This window comes from Protomyctophum bolini (assembly GCF_963924005.1).
Source record: "Protomyctophum bolini genome assembly, chromosome: 13".
NCBI classification, from domain to species: domain Eukaryota; kingdom Metazoa; phylum Chordata; class Actinopteri; order Myctophiformes; family Myctophidae; genus Protomyctophum; species Protomyctophum bolini.
The window spans coordinates 36,459,059-36,486,205 of record NC_137874.1 but is presented as its reverse complement, the minus strand read 5'-3'; the positions used below and the strand labels follow the sequence as shown (position 1 = coordinate 36,486,205).

General features: G+C 43.0%; 1 protein-coding gene across 1 annotated transcript in view; it reads left to right on the top strand.

Moving 5' to 3' along the window:
* The window catches only part of LOC308326709 (roundabout homolog 2-like), a 106,373-nt gene that overhangs the window by 40,868 nt on the left and 38,358 nt on the right, over window positions 1-27,147 (top strand). The window contains exons 3-8 of the mRNA XM_080779705.1: window positions 16,064-16,221; window positions 16,875-16,995; window positions 17,347-17,485; window positions 21,319-21,455; window positions 22,681-22,692; window positions 23,348-23,472. Of these exons, the coding sequence (XP_080635831.1) occupies window positions 16,064-16,221; window positions 16,875-16,995; window positions 17,347-17,485; window positions 21,319-21,455; window positions 22,681-22,692; window positions 23,348-23,472 (692 nt within the window). The remainder of the gene's footprint in view (window positions 1-16,063; window positions 16,222-16,874; window positions 16,996-17,346; window positions 17,486-21,318; window positions 21,456-22,680; window positions 22,693-23,347; window positions 23,473-27,147) is intronic.

Sequence of the window (27,147 nt, the reverse complement as noted above, 5' to 3'; positions counted from 1 at the left end):
CCCCAATCCACTCCATGCAATTTTAGTTTTCCCGACTTTGTACACGCAATCATTCAAGTGTGAATTATATCTTAAAACTACATTGCAAATTAAGGGAGTACAGATAAGGAAGTTAAGGTGTGAAGCATGCAGAACTTGTCTCTCATTCCTTATAAAACAGCTCTGTACAGTACAGTATGTATGTGTATATGCGTGCGTGCATTTGTGCGTGCCTGCCTGGGTGCTGGTGCTGGTGTACCCAGGGTGCATGCATGCCTGTATGAGTGTTCTTGCATTCATGAATCATTCCCAGTTTGACTTGTGCAAAGCCAGCACTTTTCATGTTTTGAACTGACCTCCTGGTATAGTACGATAGCAAAAATCTAGCATAATGACCTTTTCACATGGGCATATTTTTAACTGTAGGCTGTACAGTACAGACGCACGGTGTGCGCGCGCGCACACACACACACACACACACACACACACACACACACACACACACACATATGCGCGCGCGCACACACACACGCACACGCCTGAAAATAGAGGTGGTTTGTTGGGATTATAACAATTTGACCAGCAAGCAGAAATTGTATTTGACATTTTGTCTGGAAAAAAATAAATCTGATGTACACACACACACACACACACACACACACGTGTCCGTGTCCGGTTGTGTGAGAAAGCGCAGCTGAATTCCCCATATAGCTAGCAGGAACAACTCAAAACACTGTCATTTTGTCACTTTGTGTATGCGTTGCGTCGGTTAGCATCCGCGTGCATGCTGCCGTCTGTCAGTCATTTCCTATACGTCTCAGCCATGTGACCTCCCTCTCTCTCTCTCCATACAGTACACTGATACTGTGCATCACACCAGATGTTGTTCCTCCTCCCTTTTGTTGACAATCGGGCCTGACACATGGCGTCGTATGCAGATCAGACGGAAGACAGAGCGCAGGCCGGCTCCAGTGTGTCAGCATGCAGCCCAGAGAGAAGTGCAACGCTGCAGTCTGCAGAGTCAGCCTGTCACAGCAGTCATTTTCCCATGATTTAAAGGGTTATTACACCGCCGCCCACAGGGAGACACCCATGTATCCCTGCGTTGTTTGCTTCTCCCCTAGCTGCCGGGGAGGACTTTGTGATCAATTATTAGCATTGCAGTGCTTAGGCCCGGATTGGCAGGTGGCAACAGCTTTAACAGATTTATAAGGATTTAATTTTGATGAAACAACGAATTAAGTGGGCCTGATCCATTTTTGTGTGGTGAGCATATGCGTAGCTGTATTAAAGCTACACTCCGGGACTTTATTTAAATTAATACAACTTTATTTTAGCCAATCTTTATGGTAAAGGGCTATTTCACCTTCAAACAAGTTTGGGTATAGCCTAATTTTAAAGTCTACTCAGGCTTTTGCGAGCACCCCTAACAGTTTTTCACTAGCTTGATTCAAGGCCAATGTCGGTCACAAGAACGAAGGACGGGTGTTTTCAAAGGATCATCATGGTTACAATGGAGTTTTATGTTGCAATGGGTTTATGTACAGTAGGTGTAGTGTATGATAAAATGAATATCAAATAGCTAAATGAATCAAGCTACTTAAAAACTGTCTGGGGTGCTCACCAAAACCAGAGCAGATGTTAAAATGACCCCAAACATGTTTGAAAGTTGAAAGTGCAGGGATATTTCACAAAACAAAGTAACTACAGTAGCACATCTGCAGTGGTCGGAATTTGAAGGTGGTCTCCCTGCTCTTCCACTGGTGATGGGTAGCACACCTACTAACTACCTAGTAGGTAGTTTATGTAGACAGTACCTTCTGTACATATTGACAATGCTATTTGAAGCTGATAGCCCAATGGATTATTTGCTGCCATCTTTACTGTATTTCAGACATTGCATTTATTTCTGTCTCAAGAGGTATAAACATTGACAAACGTACAGTACAGATGTATACGGTACTGTGCACTTTTCCCTAGTGTCTTTGTACTGTCCACAGGTGTGGACAGTACTTACAACTTACAAAACACAATTGGTCACTTTGCAATGACTGCAAAAAAGCAGACCTTAATTACCACTGTAGACTAGTGTCTATTGAACAGCGTTGTTGGTCCTGCAGTCTATTTCAGACCTGGGTTGTCCATGCTGAGTGATTCTCTTGACCGGAGTTCAACCTGAAGTCCCAACATGTTTTTTTGACCACACAGATTTCCCTTTTAGGCTTTAAACTAGTAGTTCACCCAGATAATGCCTTGAAGCCTTGAATTCATGGAGATCCAAAGAGTCTCCTACTGTCATTAAATTATTGACTTAGGATAGGAATGGGACAAAAACAAACAAATCTCCATGAATTCAAGGCTTGGGACGCCGTCCTAAGCCTTTTCTTTCAATTACACATCCCATCCTGTCCCAGGGACGAGGTGGGATGTGTAATTGAAAGAAAATACTTATTTTTGGGGGTAAACTAATCCTTTAACATTTTATTATTATTATTATTATGCAACTGATATATGAACAGATTTTCCATTGAAGCCTATTGTACGTAGTGTGTACGTCCTGGTACTGGTAGCCCGTCACGGTACTGGTAGCCCGTCACTCTGTTCAACCGTCTTAGAAAAGACCAGCCTAAGGAATCCAAAGAGATTCTCAAATTGTCATTTAGTGATGATTGACATTTCTTTTGCAAAGCATTGTGTTGTTGTATATATTTAGTTGGAATACGCAACACTGCTGACCAAATCTGTATAGGCCTACCGTTAGTATATTATGCCGGCCAGGGCACCACAGGTTCACAGTTTAGCAGTTAGCACTTGTCTAAAAATGAACATCAGGCCAGTGTGAAGCGTCTAGCCCACTTGGCAGCCTGGTGGCCTGTCACTCATGTGAGCACATCACCGATCTGGACCAGGATTAGAGGGCCTAATACTAACAGCTGCGCTGGGATTAGCCTCATCAGTATTTACTGTTATTTTGTCGAGCAATGCGCCGCACATCGTCCTCTGATAATGAACTGCTATATTTAAATTCCTCATCCGTGTTTTCTTTTAATTGAGCCTTGGCTTTAGATGAGCCCAAATAAGCATTAGCAGCATTGCATGCATGCATTCGTTTCTTCTTTACTTCCCTGGCTGGGAGATGGATGAACAGATAGTGAAGATGGGACCTGGGGCAAGAAAGCATGAAATACTAAGTATAGATTGTGAAGGCAGTGACAGAAACATGATGTCTGTGAATAAGCATGACTGTCAGAGGAGTTGGAGGACTAGAAACTCCAGGTGGAACTTGCTACAGAGAGACAGAGGCTTGTGGGATAGAGAAAGCCATGCCGAACACGAAATTTGAAAACTGTGTCTGCAGAATTTTCTGGATAGTTTTACTGACCACCAGAATTGTTGACCGGTATGACGGTATCACCCATTCGGGTCCATTCTATTACTTACTTGGTCCCCTCCTTTTCTCTCTCTCTACAGAAAATCTCTTCACTGAAAATAGTCTACCTACAAGCATGTGCATGCTTGCATGCATGCAAGAGTTATATTTTCCTCTCTAATGGGTGACTCTGATCACCTCATTATCTACCATGAGATATATATATATTTTTTTTTCTTTTACTAATTTCCCCTGCATGCCTGTCTATGGAGCTGTCATACATGAAGAATTGGTGTCGTTTCCTGAAGTGGGACCACCACACTCTGTCTGATTGAAAGTACTAGTGTTGCGCGGGCCGACCTGTAACCCGCAGGTCCCGCGGGTTACCCGCAGGGCGGGCTGAGCCGAGTCAAGATATTTTAACTTTACTGGCGGGGAGGGTTGGTGGCGGGTTAAATAATGGATACTGTGATTTTTACAAATGATCATTGTTGCCACGAGTCCTGGGAGGAAATTTGCGCAGCCTACCGGATTGTTGTGTTGCTGTGCTGGTTGATATCTCAATCCCCGAACAGCGCACAGCCACTCACTCCAGAGCGAGTGAAATATTTTATAACCACCAGCAAGCAGTCCTTTCCTTCAGTGTGCAACTCAATGGTCCTCGTAATGTGAACTTGGTGTGTGTGTGTGTGTGTGTGTGTGTGTGTGTGTGTGTGTGTGTGTGTGTGTGTGTGTGTGTCACGTGCGTGTGTGTGTGTGTGTGTTTGCGCGCACGTATGTGAAATGTATAAGTGCAAGGAGGACAAGTTAGACAACACTAACGTTTTCAAATAGTTTTTCTCAGGTCTTTAGTGGCGTTTCCTTTCAGCGTCTGTGCAGTGACGGTCCTGTTGTTATACTCTCTGCGACACACGGGTGAGTCTTTCTTCTCTCCCTTCAACCTCTCTGTCTCCTCTCAATCTGCCATGTCGCACACGTGTGTGACAAAAGAATGGCATCGATGCGATGCAGTGGTCGGAACACCCTGGCTTGCTTGCCAGTGATATTATTAGCCTTTAAGACATTTTTTGACAAATAAAAAGCCGCGTTCAAAGACATATTTGACGTGCATTTGATGATGGCGGGTTGCGGGCCAGGTCGAGTTGTGAAAATGTACGTGGTGCTGCGGGGCGGGCTGGGCCGAGTCAGATTGTTATCACAAGCGGGACCTGCGGGTCATGAAAAACCCTGACCCGGCAATTCGTCTGCCGAGAATGCCCTATGCAAAACGGTGCTGTGTTGAAAGCGAGGGTTAGGTTGCCTGACTCTGTTCGTGTGTAATGTAGAGCAGTAGGTCAGTCGCACAATCCACAGTGTTAGATCGCAACAGTGGCGGCCACCCACTGCTGTTCCTGTACAATCATGGCTTGCAGTGTTTTGTGTATAGTCACTGTTTATGTAGGGCGGCCTTGAGCTTAGTAGGGAGAGGGTGTGGATGCAATCTGTACAGTTGAGGTAAGCTGCTTCCTGGGGTTCAGTGGAACCCCCCACTCTCCAGACTCAGACTAAAGGACTTTTAAACACATCATCAACCCTGTTATTTCTATTCTGGGAATGTCCTAATAGTAGGCGAACATTCGTTGGAAAATGTAGATCGGATATTTTCGACAAAGTAGAAGGGGAAAAATGAGTTAACCAAGTATAGAGACCTGTGGGACACCTGTTATACATAATATATAATAATATAGCATTTAAGTGGATGAACTCCAAGTCGATTTTTACATCACACACATTTACACACATACTATACAGTAGGGAGACATTTCACAGGTTGTCTTTTCTCTAATTGCAAACATACTTGCACTCAATTAATTTAGAACATAACGGTACATCACTACTAGGGAGCAACGCACCACCTTTAAGTATGTGATCATGTGGAGGCACATTAAAATGGCAGTTATAACGTGTATCTGTTATCTGTTATCTGTAATCTGGTCTTCACTTATTTTCATGCCCAAGCTGCTGAATGTATGTCTGTCCTCTCAAACATTTACAGCCCACAAAACAGAAGCACCTCTGAAAATCTCTTGTAGTATATAGTAGTATATTACATCGATACGATGATGCGACGCGAGGGTGCAGACTAGCTGACACAAACTCGGCACTCCCTCCTGTCCAACACCAGGGTGCGGAGCTCTGCGGTGTTACTGGCTCCGCTGTCACGCCGCAGTGTGTCCACGTAGACGGCGTGCCTCTTCCTCTCCTATAGCTGTGCCTCGGGTCGTCTTCCACGGTGTCAGTGCCAGCAGTTCTGGCGTTCTGGGTGCGTGATACAGTGGTGCCGAGCCAGTCTTATCCTTCTTTAATTACAACACCAACATAGATAAGATAATGTGAATTGTGAAACAATTTTGTTGATATTGGTGGTGTATTTGTAATAGCTATATTTCCATTTGGCCAGCCTGTATAGTGTGGCTTCACTCACAAGCTGTGCACATAGAATAGTAAGCTACTATCAATAGCTAAAGATTAGGGTAGGACTAGGAGCTATCGGCCTCGCTGTTTTGTAGACTCTATTTCTTGTTATTTCTTTTACGCCATTGCAAAGAAAATTCTTCTGCCTCCAAACTGGTCTCTCATTGACTCGAACGCATCCATATTTTAACTTGTAAATAATGTATGAAACAGATTTGAAATGACCTACGGCTCCGGCGAGTCTGTGAGCTGTTTGGGAGATTCATAAATTGGGAGCTGTGAACCTCTGAAATATTACGAAATATTCTGCACAGAACATCAGTATGATCAAGACCCTGAACCAGAGTTCTTATCTGATTGCTGGGAGCGGGAGGGGAAATCGGCGATGAAATGTCTAATTTCTCTCTTCTAGTCAGAGCTAAGCTTTAGGGACTGATTTTTTGCAATGCTTTCTTTCCTGGTGGTCGTTGGTGACTGGTGGCCTGTTAACTACTTCTATACTGCACAGTAGTTTGTTTCCCAACAAATAGCAAAAATAGGCTGTGTGTGTGTGTGTCTGTCTGTGTGTGTGTGTGTGTGTGTGTGTGTGTGTCTGTGTGTGCGCGTGTGTGCGTTTTTCGCACAGACATTTTTCATTGTCTCTGCTCACCTCCAAATCTGTCTAGGTCACATGGACCGTATGTGCACTATACACTCATCTTTGCCCATTTCAGAACATTCACAGATATACGGAGTCTGCAATCAACGCAAAAGAAAGCATGTCATGGACATATACCATATTACTATGGATCTGTGTGATAGCATCACATTACCATTTTAATTAGTTTCCCTTTGTCCTGAATGGTAGCAGTTGGGCATGTGCTTTACTGCGATACCGCCCGCATACAGTTCCATGAACACATGCATACACATCCATGCCATATCCAAACATACACATATTGTGGGCCATCTGCATCTAGCCATGCAGAGATGGATCTAATCGTAATATTACGGTAAACAAGGCTCAGAAAGAATCCCCTGCCGCGCTGGCCAGCAGTACATGTGTGTGATCATGCTGGATGGTTTAGAGGCACAGATGATCCCAGGCATTTCGCTCCTCTCGCTGACACCACTTTTCTCCATTAAATCCCATCAGAGTCAAGCCAGTGGGGGGGAAAAAACAAACCCGCTACTACAGCCAACTATACTTGCATTCGCTGCAGTCTCGCTTGCATCATTCCTCTGAAAGCGTACCCGAGTGCAAATGTGAGGTGGATGAGTGGCTGCTATTTCCCATGCGGTGTGCAGACACACTGTACTCGCGTCTCTCCCGCGTCTGCCTCTCACCGCCGCACCTTGCAGAGGCACGTTATACAATCCGTTATAGTAATTAAACCTTGTTAGAACACGTTGTTGGGGCCTGTTAGAGGAAACGCAATCATGAGTCGTTATCGTGCATTATCAAGTTCTGCCGTTGGATTATTCTGGGCGGCTGTGAAGGATTCTCCGTGAGGGAAAGATATGCAGCCTACAAGTAAAGCCCTCCCTCCCTGGGCGATCAGCGGTTTAGTGAAACAAGGCGGATAAAAGGTTAGATTCAGATCCCTGACTTGCTCCCTGGCTGAGGCTACATCTCCACAATATTGCTGTAAGGTTGTACGATGTCCATGCTCCCTCAACGAAGAGGAAATAAATATATATTTACTGTATACTGTACTGTATATATGAACCTTGGTTCACTTATTTATTTATTTTTTCTCTTTTTACACTTTTCTTCATTTCTCGCATTCCCTGCAGTGAGGGCAATAACAGAATACACCCAGCGCCTGCGTCTTGAATTGCAGTATGGGTTTGTTGTGCTCTCAGTTAGAGACACGTTCAGCCTTCATTTTAATTAGAAAACGCCTGTTCAGTAGGCCTACGTTTTGCATTAAACATGGTGAACTTGGGGCATGTACAGTACACGTACATGTTTACATACAACCACTGTGTGTAGTTCTTCATCCAGCTACTCAGGTATAAGTAGGTGAAATGGTCTGGGGAGCTGGGAACGACGTGGGGGTATCGCAGGTTAGGCTGGAGTCGGGGGCATGCCGGGGTAGCATCACATGGAGGAGGAGTACACGAAGAGACAGGGCTAATCAATTATAGATGTGGAAACTGGAAGTGTGGTCTGTGGGAATGCTTGCTACTGTAACTGTGAGGATGGCGAGTGTGAGGGCTGAGGGGACGGGGGAGGGGAGCGCCTCCTGTGCCATTCCACAACTTCAATTTGCATTACATGACGAGAGAATGGGAGCTAATTAAACATGACAGGGTTTAGGGCGTCCGTGTTAACCCTTGATGGTGGCTGACGGGTTCCCTATCTCAAAGGGCAATGAATGCGCAAGGAATGCTCTTTGGAAACGACGAAGTGTGAATTGTAGATTGTGCCCGAAATCTGGAGGTGATGGTATTGGTATTTTACCAGTTCATGCCAGCAAGACCCAGAATGTGCACTCGCATGCTCAGGGATTTGATCAACCCGAAAAGACTTGAAGACAGTTATTTCCCATTAGAAATTTGTCCTGTAAAAATAGAAACTCTGGAGGGGGAAATATAAATTAATAAAAACCCTGATGACCTAGGAAAAAATAAAAAGCCGCTACAGGCCTATTCATTAGCAATAACGCCCCTATGAGAGTATAATATTACAAATTGGCACAAGCCACAATGTTCTCTCAAAAAGACAGACAATAACTTTTAAATATCTATTCATCACTAATCATTCCATTTTGTAGAAGTTGAGTTAAATTTGCAAGTCCTGTTAAAAATTCATTATGGGCATAATTGGATTTCACAATACATGCATACAACGTTCTATTCCACCCACTGCATTTAGAAAATGTCATGTGTTATTAATATTAATAATAACAATAGAACATACGGTACCAAAGCTCTTGTTCATAATATTCCGTGCACTATGCACCTCTTAATATTTGCCTGGCCTTTGATGTGAGAAAATGGTTTATTGAGTTTTGTAATTTAATACATTATTACTACTAAATTCCATACACTGTAACTTGGAAACAATTCTCCCAATATCGTATGTACTGTATATCATCGCTATTGTGAGGTAACCTTGTACAATATGTCCAAAAACGCTATACTTTTCAAAAATGGTAAAAAAAAGGACCTGTGCTCCCATCTATCCAATGTAGTTATAATTTAGTTAATACTTTTCAGATTAATAAAACCCACAGACCACTTTCACCTTCAAAATGTTTCCAGAGTCACTTTGCAATGAATTGTGAGCTTGTAGATCTGCTATTTCCGCTACTTTTGCGTGTCACTGTGACGCACGCACACAAAACATTAAACATTAAAAAAATCTGTCTGACATATGCACAGCAAATTGTGCAATTACTCTGAACTCTTCTCCTTAAGCATCAGCAGACCAGACATCCTGTGCAACTTTAATGCCAACAACTAAATTATTTTTATGCAAGCTGGGACTCTCTGTGACAGGGGGTCATGATCAGCTGATGCCGTGTCCTGCTGCTGCTGATGTGAGAGCTGAATTATAATAGGTAATGTATTTCTAGGCTCATATAGCCCCAAGGGACATTGTGTAAACGTTCATGATGTTGCCTCTGACTGATTGCTGATGACTTTTTTAGGGCACAGACATCGTAATTTGTTTATTTATTCAAAGATTTCCCAATGCAAATACCCCCTACCCGTCATTTATGCTTATACTCTGTTGCATGACAGAGTTGTGCGCTAAAGATAGCAGATCTACAAGCCCACAATGCCTATCAATGAGACGTGCGATTCAACATCGGCAATCTTCGGTGCACGATTCCGGCATGTGCCTGTATATTCAGGCTTTATCCTCTCCAAATATTGTTCTCACACACGCGCGCGCGCACACGCATGCATGCAAGTCTTATTGATATAATAGTTTCTTCATTTATTTGTCTATATTTGTATTAATACTCTGAATGCAAAAGGAGTGAAAACTATATTTACCTCTGAAATGTACAATGTAGTGTAGAGGAGCAAAAATGTATAATACTCAAAGTACAGTACTTGAGAAAATGTGCGTTGTCACTTTCCACCACTGAGTTTGTATTACTGTAAAACAAGCAAAGCAGTTTTGTGTTTGTTGGAGTGTGTGGGCATACAGTATATGTGACAGAAATGGGACACCCTTGACTGCTGTTGATAAAGTGACACAGCCCTACAGGCTGTTTTTTCTTTCAGCTAACTCCAAACTAATACAGTATACGGTATACAGTACATGTACAGTACTGGCTCTCAACGTGGGGTCCGGGAGGGTCCTTGAAGGGGTTCCAGGGGGTCCCCTGGTAAATTATTCATGGTTAGTAACTAAATGCACCCTTACAGGTCTGTAACTCTTGTACAAAGGGAACCCATAATGAGAATGATGAAATGGTGTGAACTTTAGCTCAAATGAAAGAACTCATAACCAAAGATTCATAGTGCGTAAACTTTAAATGCAGAAAATGTGCAATGCTGTAACACTAAAAGTAAAACTGTTCCATTGGAAGACTCCACTGTCCAATCTGTGGTTGAAACTTTTTGATTAAATGCAATAGTCTGAGACGTATTATTTTTTTATTCCATTCTGGACTGGCGTTTACAATATGCAGAATACTCTGCAAATAAGGCTCTCTCAAGCAGCTCTCGAGGCAGAAGTGAGATACTGTAGGCTCTAGCTGTTTATTTGCTGCTTTTTATAATACGCTGAACATTGGCGGACCATATTGATCGTTACTCTTACCGAAAAAAGAAAGACAAGAGTTGAATAACAGTAGTGTATCCCTTTAAACCTGTGGGGATTGTCATTGTTGCATACTGTTTCCATGCAGCACTTAATTATATTTAACGGTCTAACATGGAAATATAATCAGCTGTTTCATACAGCAATTTGTACAGTAACCTTTCATGGTCTGTGCTCTCTGCACACAGAAATCCTATTTATTTTTCTTCCTGTATACTGTGTATAGGGGGACTGTATTGCTTATATTAATGCAACATATTAATGCAACACTTTAAAATTACTCATTTGGGAGGGTTTATGAGCTGGGAGGTTTTCTAATCCATATTACCCCCCCCCCCACACACACACACACACACACACACACACACACACACACACACACACACACACACACACACACAGATGCCGCAAACAAAATACTGCTTGTGTTAATAGCTGCCTGTAATTAAGTCACCTATCACCATCTGTCTGCTACAGCCATTTTCCCCCCTCTTTTGCATATGGTATGAATGAAGCTCATTTTAAATCCACTGTTTTGAGTTGGCTCAGTTAATTGTTCTGATGGGTCACAACTAATAACATACAGTACAGCTCACAGTCACAGCCATAATGGCTACACAGTATTTGCACCTGTTATACTCACTGAAGAAGTAAAATAAGTCAAGGCATAACATTTGGCAATTTTACTAGAATTTCCTTTCCTGGCTATAGTTTAAGATTTGTGATCATGCTGCTGAGCTTCAGTACTGTATATTAAATGCTGCATGCATTTAATAACGATATTTCTGGGACCCCAGTCTACACTGTAAAATCATCAGTGATAATGTAACTCTGAGAGTGTACATTTTATACACTCTGAGAGTGTACATTTATACACATTTATACTCTCTGATTTACAGACCTGAATGGCACTATGGGTCCATTTTGTTCCTATAATACTATCAATAATTTATCTGGGAACCTACCCTATTATAATATCTCTGTTTTACATTGGCCTGCTTACCGTTCAATGTTCACTGTAATTTTTGGTCCCATATCAAATGTGTATAGATTCCCCAACCCAAAACCAAATTCTCAAGTTTCTTCACTGACTGGCATTTCTGTGATAATGGTCAAATTCTGCTGACTTGCATGCTCGATGAGAAAGAATAGAAGCAGCGTGCAAGCATGATTTATTACGTACACTACTGTACTGGCAAGAAAATCTGTTGGAGAAGACAGTAAATGTATTGTCTTTGCAGACTGGGGCTCTGTGTTGGAACATCAGTTATTGGTATAGACATAGCCTGGCCCGTAAATCCATGTTATTGTTGCCAACTGTAATCTACAGTATGGTGGAATGGGTATATGGGGAGCCACATATTGTTCCTGTCTCGCAGAAACCTGCCATCTCCTTTGTTATAGTTTCTTTTCCCATAATTTGATTTCCTATTTTTTATCTATGACGGTGTTGGGCAAAAGTATCAAACATAGCAGCTCTACAAGGAAACTTTTGAAAGGAAACATTTTTATTTTATTTTATTTTTCACACACGAGGTTTCCACCCGACTGCGACAATAAATATGAGAGGAGATGCACGGTGACTCTCTGAAGAAAACTTCATGGACTTGACTTCAGTGAGAGAAATGAAATGAAACTTGTTTAGTTTAGTTTCCACAGTGATGTTCATGATGTTATAGGATGTTGGAAATAGAAGAGAGCCTACTGTTAGCCCACCCACCCACCCCCTGCCGCTCTTCCCGCTTCTAATCATAGAATGAGTCCGTCTAATTCCTATTCTGATACGTCCATGGTGGCACAGATTTTTACCACCCATTGTGCCATGGAATGGAGCCTTTCAAAAAATCATTCCCTTTCTGATTTGATAAATGAAAGTAGCGGACGACTGAGTTCCCCGCCCACCCCTCCCCCGGTTGGCATGTTTGAATAATTGAGTAATACTCAGACAGACAGCGTTAGGCAACGATGGCGCACGATACTGTACGTTTGAAATAATTACGCGCAGGCAACAGACTATACACACGGGTGAGGACTCTACTTTAAAAACCATCCGATCAGAACTGCACACCACCACCTTACCGGTCCACCACACACGCACGCACGCACTCGAGCAGCCGCACGCACGCATGCACGCACACACACACACACACACACACACACACACACACACTCACAAACTTCTGCCCCATGAGGACAGGAACTGTACAGTACCACTGTGTGTGTACTGTAGATGTAGCTCACCATATAGTCTAGCCTCTAGTAAAAGGATGAAGTACATTTCACCTGGTTAGATTTGGCTCCCAACAACAGCATTCCTCTAATAAGACGCCACAATATTAAGCTTGTTGTTTTGTTTTGTTTGTTTATTTATTTATTTATCTTTTACATTTTTATTACATTTTATTTTGAGCCATCCAATACCCACAATATTAACATATGTTTTCATACATTATTCATTGGGGATTCAGATACAGCAAACCAGCATTCTCCAGAGACGATCTTTTTCAAAAAGCTGTCCAATGTGATATTTGGGGTGTCACTTTGAAGAGGGAACGTCACTCTTTAACGGATCGTTGAATCACGTGCAAGAGAGGCAGACATAGTGTCTGTCTGCATACATGTTGTATGCAGACATAGCGTCTGTCTGCATACATGTTGTATGCAGACATACTGTACGCTATGTTGCTTCACTTACTATAAACAGACGTGATTGACAGCTGGGTTGGGGGCTTTCCTCTCTCATTTGATTCTTTCAGAGTTTCACGTATAGGATCTTAGCAGAACTATTCTGGGCATGACATAATAGGCGTAGATTGGTAATACATGTAGCGAACAGCTTGTAGATCAACTATTTCCGGTGAGCAGATTTGGAGTGTGTGTGTGTGTGCGTGCGTGTGTGTGTGTGTGTGGGGGGGGGGGGGGGGGGGGGGGGGGGGGTGGCTAAGTAGACTCCTGGGGGACAATGGTCAATGAAGTATAAGCGCTTAAGTGGGCAAGGATAGGAAGCGAGTAGTTTATTTGTGTTTCACTCAGTGTTTTGTTAGATGTTGTTTATTTGCATAGAATACCGCCGTTGCTGTAGTGCCGACGATCTTGTTGCATCTTGATTGGCTGAGAGTGGCAGTACAGCGTCTCCTGATAACATCAATCTGAACGCATCCATCTTGTTTACATCACCTCTAACCTACTAGCAAACAACCACAGCTGCATTTCATTTTTGTCACTTGTAAATCAAAATATTAATAATGAAACGGTATAATGGTAATGGCAATGACACACTCGCGGTCATGCTATGCCATGTTATTTCATGGCATAACACTTCCACTTATGTATTATCATTATCTTCCTAATTATCTAGTGCGCACTAAGCTTGCATTAGATGTTTGGCTTGGAAATCAGAATATTGACAAATGATGGCTGTTGTTGTTGTTATTCTCTCCTCAAAATTTAATCTACACAAGTGGGAGCTGTAATGGGGTGCCACAATCCATGTCATGGATTAATCAATCATGAATTCCAATCATAATCTACAATGTCACTGTGCAATCTATTGCTATTGATATGTCAGAATATTGCTATATGTGGTTTGTATACCAGGCTACTGAATATGAATACACGAGGCAAACAAATGGTTATTCTAACAGAATCATGTCAGAATATTAACACCAGAACAGATACAGTACATCAAGTATCAACTCAATCAAGACTCTGCCTAGTTAAGGCTTAGTTAATTGTGTGATCAGCGTAACCGCTTAACCACTTACCGGTAACCACAAAACAAATTTTAAAATTGTTGATCCATGAACTCGCATTGCATCGGCTATTAAAAAGAAATTGGTGAATAGATTTGGAGTACTAGGGGAAAGAAGGAGCTGGCCAAGTATAGACTCCCGGGGGACACGGCTCTATGAAGTATAAGGGCTTCAGTGGTTAAGTGGGCATGGATAGGAAGCTAGTCGTTTATTTGTGTTTCACTCATTGTTAGCTGTTGTATATTTGTATAAGTCTAAGGGATAGGCGGCCCTCACACCGCCTATCCGACCAATATGCCCAAATACGGAGATCTCTATCTGTCAGTCCTTGTCCCGTTTATGGCCATATATGGAGATCTCTGATGTCATCAGTATATATCCCCCTTTTGTGCCCATATATGGAGCTGAGTGATTTGTTTGCGCCTGATGCCATGCTGACACGTTGAGGTTAGACAACAAAAATATTTGGGCATAGCTGCATTGGGAAGTCCTTATATGGTTATGACGTGGTCCGCCGACCCACCGCTCCTCCCTTCATTTTATTTTTGGATTTCCGCCAAGAATGACATGAATGCCCAAAATTGGGATACCAGAGTTAAAGAGGTTAACCACCAGAATGACTGTCTAACAACAGTATACCTGCAGCAATTACCATAAAACCAAAACATCAAAAGGTTGTTTCAGTTCCTAGGATGAAGGCAGAGCACAGCTGGCAACCTCAGGTTAAATTAGCTTCATTCCACTGAAAAAACAAGGTGTGGCACGCAAATGATAATGACTGAGTTAATTGCAGGACAATTAACGGCAGCATTTTGGCAGCATTTTGTTAATTTTGAGAGAGAGAGCAGCATTTTGTTAATTCTGAGAGAGAGCGAGAGAGAGAGAGAGAGAGAGAGAGAGAGAGAGAGAGAGAGAGTGCGCGCGCACTGGAGGGACACTACCACCATAAAGACAGCCACTTATGTGTATAAACTTGTTTGTTGTTTGTTTACGCAACTAGATTTGACAGTGAAGTATACATTTAATTAATGTAGTATAGGGCTGTACGACTTAAACATAGCCTGTATTTTTCATGCCAAAAAAGCCACTTTGAATTGAAATGAAAGTAACTGAGACAGATGGAGAGGTAACAGAACATGGAGAGATTGGGGGGGAGAGCTTGAGGGGTGCAGCTGGAACCTTTTCAAAGGGGAGCTGCAGAGCAGGACTCTCACCTCAGAGGTCAGGTCAGGTAATCCAATACCACTCAGCTAGGAAGTAGTCTCGTGTTGCCAGACTGCTGGCTCTCGCAATTTTCAAATGCTTCCGGTGTACAGTCTGGAGCAACGGAAGCTCTGACCATGAGTAAACGATAAAACGGAAGCCGAGCCTCTTCCGTTTCGTTTTTAAACTCACGCAAATGCATCCTAATATAAATAGAAATCATCTAAGCATATATAGCTTGCTGATTAGCAGAAATGGAAATAGCTACATTTCTGCTAATCTGAGGACGACCTAGAGAGAAATAAAAAGAGTTTGTGGAATTAAGTTGTCTGGCTATACGCAAGACTAGCCAGGAAGTAAAGTCTGTCTTCCAGGTTGAGGTTATATAGAACCACAGAAGCATGAACATAATTACAGGCAGAAATTCACAGAATAATTAAAAAACAAAAGGAACCCAGCAGCTTGTACGTGTGCTATTCTCGCACGACAGCGCATACATTAGCCTTAACTAGCCCTGCTCTCTGTCTCCCACTCTCCTAGTATTACGTGATGACTTCAGACAGAATCCCCAGGACGTGGTGGTGGCGGTGGGAGAGCCTGCCAGCCTGGAGTGCCAGCCTCCACGTGGGCACCCAGAGCCCACCACCTACTGGAAGAAAGACAAGACACGCCTGGACCTTAAAGACGACAGGATCACTGTGAGTTCAGTCTGACATATACTTCATGACAGAGTCAAGGGCCCGGAAATTACCGCTTTAAAATCGCATTGGTGAGCTTGCAGACCTGATATTTTGAGAGCGAGTATAAATTAATAATTTAAACCCTCTCTAGAGTAAACTGGGCTGGGATCGGCTCTGTATTTGGTCTGCTCAAACCCCCCCTCCACCAAATCTGTCAAGTCCTACCAAGTTCCACTCCAAGGAACATTAAAGGAAACAACTCTGTTTTCCCAACTCAAGTCAACTTTTTTTTATTTTCCAACTTTTTCATCAAGTAAATCAAGAAAATACTTCCAAGTAATTAGTTCAACCATTCTTGTTTTTAAACAATAAATGTAGGCTAAACAATCAAATGTCTTTTAACAATTTAAATACCTAAATTAAATTATTCTACACTAATTTATTTAAATATTTCAAAGTAAGTAACAATTTGGGAATAAAGAAATCTGTTTGCCGAAAATAGCAGAGCTGCAAGCTCACAACGCATTGTGATGTGTTGTGAGTTTGTAGATCTGCTTTTCTCTGGAAACGTACCGTATATACGTAGGCATGTGGTTAAGCGAGTGCGTAAAGAAGAGTCTACTGTTGTAGTTGTTCATCCTCCTCTCATGTTTTGTGGCATTAAAACACAGGTCCGTGGAGGAAAGCTGACCATCTCCAACACCAGGAGGATCGATTCGGGGATGTATGTGTGCGTGGCCACCAACATGGTCGGCGACAGAGAGAGCGAGACAGCTCAGCTCTCTGTGTTTGGTAAGGAGTAACAATGCATGTCTGGCCCAGCCGACTGCAAAATGTGCACAGACACAACATCAGTGTTTGCTACAGTACATCGACTTATAGCACGGCATTTTATTTATTTACTTATTTTAAAATTTAATATTTCTATTGTGGCTTGCAAGCATTCATTTTCTCTCACTGTTTTTTTTTTACGATTATAATTTTTTTATTATACTGTACAATGTGTCTTTTATTTAGAATGTGACTTGTCTCACTGTGAAGCACTTTATAACTGTATGCTTAGAGGCTTTTTTATGTCATTGGTTGAATTGTGTGTTTTTGTGTGTGCGTGTGTGCGTGCGTGCGTGCGTTGCCTACATGCAGAGAAACCCGAGTTTGTGCAGCGGCCAGTGAACCAGGTGGTCCTGGTGGAGGACAGTGTAGAGTTCAGGTGTCAGGTCCATGGCGACCCTCCGCCCTCACTGCGCTGGAAGAAGGACGATGTGGACGTCCCCCGTGGCAGGTGAGGGCTGTTTCTGTGTGTAGTGGTGGAAGAAGGACGATGTGGACGTCCCCTGTGATAGGTGAGGGCTGTTTCTGTGTGTAGTGGTGTATAGCTACGTGTTAATGTGCATGTCAACTGTGTGTGTGTCAACTGTATCTTTAGTTATTTATTCAAATGCATTTGTAACAACAAACAAAGAAAACAAAACAGCGGAGGGTAACCACTTAAGATATAATGAACCATAAATCAAATAGCAAAAAAATTGCATATCACATAGCACATCTGCTATCTAACAGTTTTGGGGGGGGAAATGGCAAAAAATTGAAAGATTGAAGCTTTTGGAAAAATATAGAGAACTTGCCCACAGCAGGGTTAATGTGGTTAAATTATGATATTATCAAAAATGAATATAACAAATATCTACATTCCCCAACAGGAAATGGTATCTAATTAAGTGTGTTGGTATCAAAAGCATTGACATGGATCACCAACTAACCCCCCCCTCCCCCCGCCAATGTGACAGTGACACACAGCGGACAGTGATGCAGGACTAATGAGTCCCAGTCTGCAAACGACAGGCTCCTGACATGCTGCTGCTACTGAAAGACTTTGATCATGGTGACAAACGGTGCTTACCAGCTGAGCTGTATTTCAATTAATGCTACAGGGGGAGCAAGGTGGCGACCGCAAATATATCACAATAAAAATAGAGAGGAGATAGCACAGAAACTAATCATGCAAGTGTTTTATTGCCTCTTGCATGGCTGCCAGCAGCCAGATTGCACAAGATATCAATGTGGTCACCACCGCAATGCGTCTCTGACCACCTTCCGAGAGTGTCTGGGCGATGAGACCAGTATCACTCTAAAAACGCTATCAACTCATAAATCGTTTTTTTGGTGGTATTTACTGTAGCACCTCCTGAATTGTGGTATATTGTATATCACCGTTGCCAAATGGCCCTATAGACAAATCCACGGAGGGGATCTGGAGAACCCGATCTTTTATACCATTTAAGTGGTATAAAAGTCAATCAGATATATAGTATGATATCATTTTGCATCTTTGTGACAGGCCTGAACATTCTCCCCTTCCTCCCCATATACACAGGAACAGTTTTGACGTGGGTTTTGACATGGTATCGGCCGATCATGAGAAAAACAATCAGTGATCGTGATCGGTCTCCTGATTGGGCACTGCTCCATGGATTTGTCTGTAGAACCATTAGTGGTGTCTAAAGCTGAGGAACCTGTAGTAGAGAAGCAGTAGAAATGCTCTTAAGGCAGCACCTCAACCATACAGAATCTCTGAAGATCAGATTTTGTCTTTTTTTTCCCTAGCATTGCCTCCGCTCCATTACGCAGCTATGTGTGTCCCTATGTCTACATACGTGTCTGTCCCTGTGTACGTCCGAGCACGTAAAGGTGCAACACAGTAACTCTGTCATTTCCCGACCGCTTCGGATGCGGGAAGGCTCACCGGAACTGGGCGTGTTCTTGGGGGTCTGGATGTTCCGGGTACCAGTTCTAAGCACAGTACAGTGCAGTAACTATAACAATAAATGTATAGTTGCAACGCAGGTGTAATTCTTTTAAGTATGCCTCCCCAAATCCATGCATTTACTGGCCAGATATGGTATGGTCATGGGGAGCCTCGTCGCTCACATGGTAGTTTAGTGAGATATGTCTTTCTGTCCACGTCTGTCAGTCTGTCTGCCAACACATTGCCCTCTCACTCAGTAACCCCTTGACTCCATAGGAACATGGCCCACTTTTCAGGCCTGCCTCACGTCGCTTCTCCTCCTTCCCTTCCACTTGTATTCTTTTCCCCCTCCTCCTGGGAGGCCTATATCTGGGTCAGGGATGTACCGTGACTGGCGCCTTCGCCGGGGTCCAGACGAGCCCCACCACAGCCCTGTTGATATTCTCCCAGCACTCTTATTGCGTGCCCATTTCAACTGTGACCTTTGTCTCCAAGGCCCCTTGCGTGCACCATCTTTCTCCCCCCAGTTTGTCTTCCTTTCTCAATCGGCATTTGGCTGAAATAGACGGGATCACACAAACGCTTCGAGGCTTCGTCTCACGCCACAGCAACTTCCTGAGTGTGTGAGGAGGGCCTAAAGTAAACGCTCCTGTACTCCCGTCTATTTCAGCCCCGCCCCCTGCTGAACCCCTGCAGTCAACTCCGTCCACTTAGCTGACGGTGGTTCGATCAACCTCAGCTGCAGCTGCACCGCCACTTTTTTTGCCAGGGAATTCTTCAAAATAAAGGCGCTAGAGTGCCAGCAGATATGGCAGATTTTACTCTGAAAAGCCCCTGCCTTCCGTTCCCCCCCCCCAAAAGAACCGGGAGGCATAATCTTCCATTCTTACCTCACGCTGGTCACGCGAAAGTCTCTATTCCAAATGATTTGCATGCTGAAGTCAGAAATGAAGACGGAACATTGTCCCTATGGTCAAAACCATGGAGCCATTCTTTTGGAGCCGTAAACAGCCATATCTGCTGCGCATGCCGTTCACTTCCTTGTTTTTTTAAATATATCAATAAACAGCCCTAAAGATGTGTACGTATACACGTCCAAGGCTTAATTAGTGTTAGCACTAAGGATGTGTATACGGCATGTGCCTTGGTCTTTTGGTCCTTTTAAATGATATAAAATGCTGTAATAATTTTTTTTTGACAGTTCACGTTGCTGGGCAACGCCTTGATCAGAGCCCCCGGATATGTTTTGCGCAGTCACTTCCTTATTTACAGGCTGACAAATCTTGCTATTATCTCTGAATCTACAGCACTGTCCATGGTTTTGATCAGAGCGCCGATATTCTGTCCTAATTTCTGACTTAGCCAAGCATCTCATTTGGAATCTTAACGCTTCTAAAGAGAGACCAGACTTGAAAGCGTCTGGTCTCTCTTTAGAAGCGTGTTCCGTTATACCTCCTGGTTTAGGGGGGAAATGGAATGGACTTTTCATAGTAAATCGGCCCATCTGCTTGGCACTCCTAGCGACTTTATTCTGAAATGTCTATCTGTTGCTGTTTTGCTGCTTCACTTTGTTTCATTATCTTCTTGCTTTTTCTTCCACTTTCTCCCACACACACACACACACACACACACACACACACACACACACTGTACAGTACACACAAGTACGCACGCACGCACGCACACACACACACACACACACACACACACACACACACACACACACACACACACAGTCACACACACAGTCACACACACACACACACACACACACACACACACACACACACACACACACACACACACACACACACACACACACACACACACACAGTCACACACACTCACACACACACACACACACACACACACACACACACACATACACACAGACACACACACACACACACACACACACACGCACCCCCCCCAAACGGCCATCACCGCAGTGGGTGGTTCATCTTTATAAATATTGAAACAGTGTAACAGTCAGGGTTCCAGCTGAAAGCACCTTTCATTTATTTCTTTTTTTGCCATGCCTTCGTCTCAGAATAATTGGCCCCTCTTCCTTTCTTTCTTTTCCTACAGCTGTAAGAAAGACTGTGCAGCAGGGAGCCTTAATAAGCCTGTCATATTGATCAAAAATGATCACTTTTACTCTATTACTATGTCCAGAACCCTTTTTTGGAAACTTCTGAAGACATCTGTCAAAACATCCTGTCATGTTTTGAAATGTGTTTGTCTCGTGTCTGTGTTCATATAGGCTACACATCCTGTTTTCTATTTCCGAGTTTGAAGGTGGCTTTTGACTGGAAATGACCCGACAGCAGGCATGTTGATTTGACTGCATTGTCTGTCTCTGCTGCCAGGTACGACATCAAATACGAGAAAGACGATTTCCTGCTCAGGATAAAGAAGGCGTTGGCCAGTGACCAGGGCACATTCACCTGCCTTGCTGAGAACCGTGTGGGAAAAGCAGAGGCTTCAGCCTATCTCACTATCAGAGGTCAGTAACAAGCATTGGGAGCTCAGAGACCAGAGCTGCGTGGTCACAAAGCTAACCACCCATTCCTCAGGTTTCTGTTTTAACTACCGAAGCAGGACGTAGACTCCTAGAGGACCAATCATGACGGCACTTCTCGTTTGGTTCCAGTCTTATAGAATGTAGCCATAACCTAACCAGGTCACATGCAAGTTTATGGCCTATGGGGGAGGGGGGTTCTTAAACCTTTCCTCTCAAATTACCACTCCATTTGAAACGGTCATAAGCGCTGTGTAGTACACTCATTTGATTACGTCTTGTGTGCTAGTGCCTAATGATAGTGATATATTTCATTGTCATTTGTGTCAAATATGTCTTCGCTCAAATATTTCCCTACTCTGAATGTTCAGGCGTCAACGAGTTGCTTTGTGTTTCCTAAGGTGAATTGGCTGTGACACTTTTATCCAAACATGATCAAAGGTGTGAATGTGTTGATTGTGATTGTCGTGAAGCATCACAGTTCATGGATCACTGCTCACCTTACCGCCCTCCTCCTCCGATCGCTGTTGCCATGGCAATGCATACTTTAAGGAGAACTTCACCCATTTTTAACCTTATGTTCCTATAATTGGCCTCATTATACGATGGCACACTTTCACACTGTCTATTCACTCTGTGTGTCATTGGTAGGCCATCATCAATGGGGATTATATGCTAATAGTGATGTTTTTCTTGCATTCATAAAAATCATAACCGTGTGAAGTGAGGGGCGCTCTTATCAGCATACGTCATCACGCCGGCCAATCACAATTTGCGTCCTCACTTTTCCGTCTTCACTTTTTATCCTCGATACGTACTTTATTCAGCCTATCAAATCATCGCTATGGGGTATCACAAACACACAAAGCTGGGCATAGAGGGGCTAGCGTCCCTCAAAAATGAACAGACCTGCCTTTCCGATGATATCACTGGTAGGTAGGTTTTTGAACTGTCCACCCCCTACTCTGAGACACGAGTGAATAGTCATCTTATAACGAGCATTAGTGATGATGACCAATTATATGAAGATGGGTCAAACATGGGTGAAGTGGTCCTTCAAGCCCAATGCTGTCGCCTCTCTCCTGCCCCACTAACAACCCAACGCCGCCTCATTCATTTCTGATTTCCATGTCTTTGCTTTTTCTGTCCCTCTATTCTACTCTCCTCCTGTGTTGTGTCTATCTCACCCAAACCATTGTTCTGTCATCAGCTCGGCCGGTTGGTAAGTAAGAGCTGATCCCATGGTGCATGCCTTGCTCACAGATTGTTACTGATGGCACATGCGTGCGCGCACACACACATGCACGCGCACGCACGCACGCACCCACACACAAATTAAGAATGAATGAACATTACACACACATGTTCATCCCACTAATATTGACGTTGTACATCAAACATCCTCCCTTCCCACCTTGGTAGCTTTGCGTTGCAGCAGTGGTTGAAGCATTCCTGTTCGTTCAACATGATCCAGACATATTTGATCCAGACATAGTCGATAATGTGCAAAGACCCCAATAGATGTGTTGCAGAGCCCTGCTAATTAGTTGATCTCATTCATTCAGCTGGATGAATGTCTTGCGAATGAATAGCTCGCACAGTAAATTAATGGACCTTGACGTGATGCATGACGCCTTTAGTTTGTAGCTCAGAGTTTAGTAGTTATAGCTTTCCTTGTGAAATGTCACGGTAAAGTGTTGTATGTAGATGGGCTGTTGTTGTATTATGTAATGCCTGATTTATTCTTAGTTGTGCGTCTGTGTCGCCATGCCGAAAATAGTGGATCCACAAGCTCTTTTGAGCTTGTTATGTAAGCTATTTTCGTTGTGCGACAATCGGTGTGCAACTAATCATACTCATTTTACTTTTGACCTCAGAGGCACCCCAGTTTGTGGTGCGACCACGTGACCAGATCGTGGCCCAGGGCCGTACAGCCTCCTTTCCATGTGAGACCAAGGGCAAACCCCAACCTACTGTCTTCTGGCAAAGAGAAGGCAGTCAGGTAAGAACATGTGTATTGTGTGTGTGTGTGTGTGTGTGTGTGTGTGTGTGTGTGTGTGTGTGTGTGTGTGTGTGTGTGTGTGTGTGTGTGTGTGTGTGTGTGTGTGCGTGTGCGTGTGCGCGTGTGGATACCGAGAACCTGTGCCAATTGCCAATTTCGTGCCTATTCCTGATTGGTCAGAACCAAAAATCCAATAAGCTCCTGGACAAACAATGCTGCTGTCTGTATTTGACAGTCAAATCATTCTAACATCAGATGTTAGAATGCTGGCCACTCGGGTGTGTTAATCACAAGAACACTGTACAATTTAGGCTTTTAGCAGACGCTCTTAATCCAGAGTGATTTACAGTAAGCAAGAACAAAACATGCTAATATATCAAATACATAAAAATAGTCATCAAGAATCATACATAATCTAAGAACCTAACAGTGGAATATCTATATAATGAAACGATGCGTATACACTATAGAGGGCTACAGTATGTCTACAAAACTTGTCTACTAAATTACATAAGTTGAGCCTTAGCATACGCCTGTAAGGTTGTCGAGGCTAGGGCAAGTGCTACGAGCTAAGATGGAGTCTGAAGAGGTGGGTTTTTAGACTATGGCGGACGATTGGGAGTGAGGCTGCAGTTCTGATTGCAATGGGAAGTGCATTCCATAGTTTCAGAGCCAGAAGGGAGAAAAGTTTGGGACGTGTGGTGCGTTGTCCCAACATTTTTTACTGTACTTGGTTCAAGAGTCAAGAACCACACCACTGAGGAGGGTTAAGGATGTTTATTAATGATTGAAGGAGCCAGGGAGGGTACAGTACATACAGTAGATTCCGGGAGGGTCGCTGACCCAGGAGTCTTTGGGGAGGAGGTTGTTTGCATGGTCGGCGCGGCAGGCGTGGACAGGTACATTTCAAGATCATTTTAGCAAGTTTCTATTGAATTGATTTTGTCCATGAAAACCTCGGCAACCGCATTCGATTCACTTGCTCTGTCCCTCCTGACACTGTTCATTCACATTTCACACACTGTACCCTACAGTCAATTTGTTCTGCTTATTGTGTCATTATTATCTGATTTTGGATGTCTGGTGGAAGGCTGGAACTAAACTCTGTGGTATCTACAGCTACAGACGAGTACATTGTCTATCCCATAACCTGGAGAGACAGGCTGTCTCTGTGTGTCAGTTGATTGATGGTCTATATCCCATAAGCCGGAGGGACTGGCATGGTGAAATTGGCTAGTTAATAGTTTAGATCCCATAAGCCGGAGGGACGATCGCATTGTAATTGGCTAGCACAACTGCTGGGTTGTACAGTATCTTGGTTCAGACCGGTTGAAAGAGAGAGTGATCTTTGATCTCGCCGGGACACAATCACATCACATGGTTCATGCATCGAGTGTGCTTCATAAACACATATGAACGGGGTTCAACAATGGATTAGTTTTTTGCACTAAGGCAGGCATTACTTAGACATTCTTCTTGTTCAGCACACCACAAGAAATTCATAATCAACTGTAAGTTGGTTTTGGAAATATATCATTTTGAATCACATTTGGAAGTCTGTGGGAGTGTTGCAACTACACTGACTGTAGAGGCAATGGGCTAGATTTTGAAGGTGCGTTTTACCTATTACAGTAATATGAGCTGGGGGCGTGAGGTATGTCATATTGCAATTTTAAGCATGTTAAGAAGCGCTTTCGACACCCCGTGGAGTGCGCAAAACGGCCTTGAATTAGTCATGGGAGTGTTTAAGGCGTGTTTGAGAGTTACCCAATCAACATGTCCGTACTATTTTCTTTACCAGTCAGCTGATGTCACATACGGAATGCGCACTTTGGGGATCGTTATTATTACATTTCTTCAGGCTGCCACCATAGAAGACATGACATATATGACTTTGTCACATTTGGGTTAATTATTCCTATTGCACTGCATGCTGTCACCTTCATGCCTCAAAATAAGTTGTTTCTATTGAGAAACACCAGTGAAATTATATTTTAATTTAAATTATAATTATATTATATTTGAAATGAGTAATGAGTTGAATGCCTGGTGCGTATGCCCGTGATGCGGTATGGTCCCGTGATGGTATGGTCTTCGCTCGTAGCATTTTATTGAAGAAGACTTGAATCAAGTGTGATACAGCGTATGAAAGCAAACTTCCCAAGGATTATGCATATGTTTTTGTTTTTTTTTAAGGTTGAGAAATGAAAGAATTATGGCCGTTTCTAATCTCAACATTCCCAATAAAATGACGCAATAAAAAGACGCTGTTGCCATGTCTCAGAGAAACAAGTAAATAGGTCTATAAAAATAATCCCAAAATAAGCGCATATAACAGGGGTCTGTAACCTATTTTAAATGAAGTGCCATGTTTTTATTTTCTAGATATTGAGTCTGCCATATCCAGATTAATTTTAATGACACCACATTAAAATAAAAAACATATTTTGATTGTCCACAAATATAAAGTTCTTACATCTTTTTAAATATTTTCTTGCACATTGTTATAATGATCATTATATATCTGCCTGCAGTCAGAGTTCATAGTTTTAATGAATGAATGTGATGCATTGTGAGCTGGTAGATCTGCTATTTTCAAAAGTAATCTTGGAAAAATGTAATTACATTTTTGTATTAGCCGTCCTTAGTTGGGCAAATGCATTCATCTGGGGATCCTTGACATGGGAATGTCCTGTGTGAGGATCACTGGTTTAAACAACATTAGGAGAAACCTTTAGAAACAAGAAAAGCAACCACAACTACCAATATTTACAAGCAACTTTACAGAAAAAGAAGCCGCTTATAATAAACAGACTTGGCAACACTCCAGCAGCGTCCCAGAGCCGCTCAAGTGTAAAATCAAACAGTGCTTTTTCTTCTTTTTGCGTTTATGAGGTGCCTAGACCCACGTCTAATCGTTATGCGCAGGTCAAGGGGCTTAATAGCAAATTGCGCAAAGCGAAAATAATTAACATATGGACACTCCCACAATGCTAAAATATTCAGCAACGTCGTATTCCATATGTGTGTGCGTTCAACACGGGACGATAAGGCTTTCATAATACGATTGTGCGCAGAGCGAGGCCAATTTATGTATTACCACATGGTAAAACGCACCTTCAAAATCCAGCCCAATGTCTCTTGATTGGTGGGACTCACTTTTACCAAGGAAATAGAGTCAGCTTGGGAGTTTCTGCGACCAAGATCCCATAGCTCAGAAAGGATGGCCATACATCATCATCGAAAATCACTACAAGACTTTACGAGACTATTATTTACAATGCAACACTATGTAAGCTAAAGGCTAAAGTTGCCAGGTCAGAAGTGTTGGCTGTGTGCGTGCGTGCCTCTCTCAGACATAACTACAGCGGGAACTAAACTAACCTAACCCTCTGTTCATTGATTTAATTGAGTTATGAAAGATGGCCAGTGAGCTGACTAAACGGATTGAGCCAAAGGGGCGGCAGAACACGGTTCTGTGCCACAGACTGATAATGAAGCGGTCATCAATCATAAATCTGCACGACTCTGACCAACCAATTCACTTCAGCAGAAACAACATTCATTTGCTGCATTAGAGTCATTAGACAGAATGGGAGCAGACTAATGGCCTTTTCAGCCCATCCGTTTGTCTGCTTGAAGCACTCTGTGGTCTAGGTCAGTGGTTCGCAACCT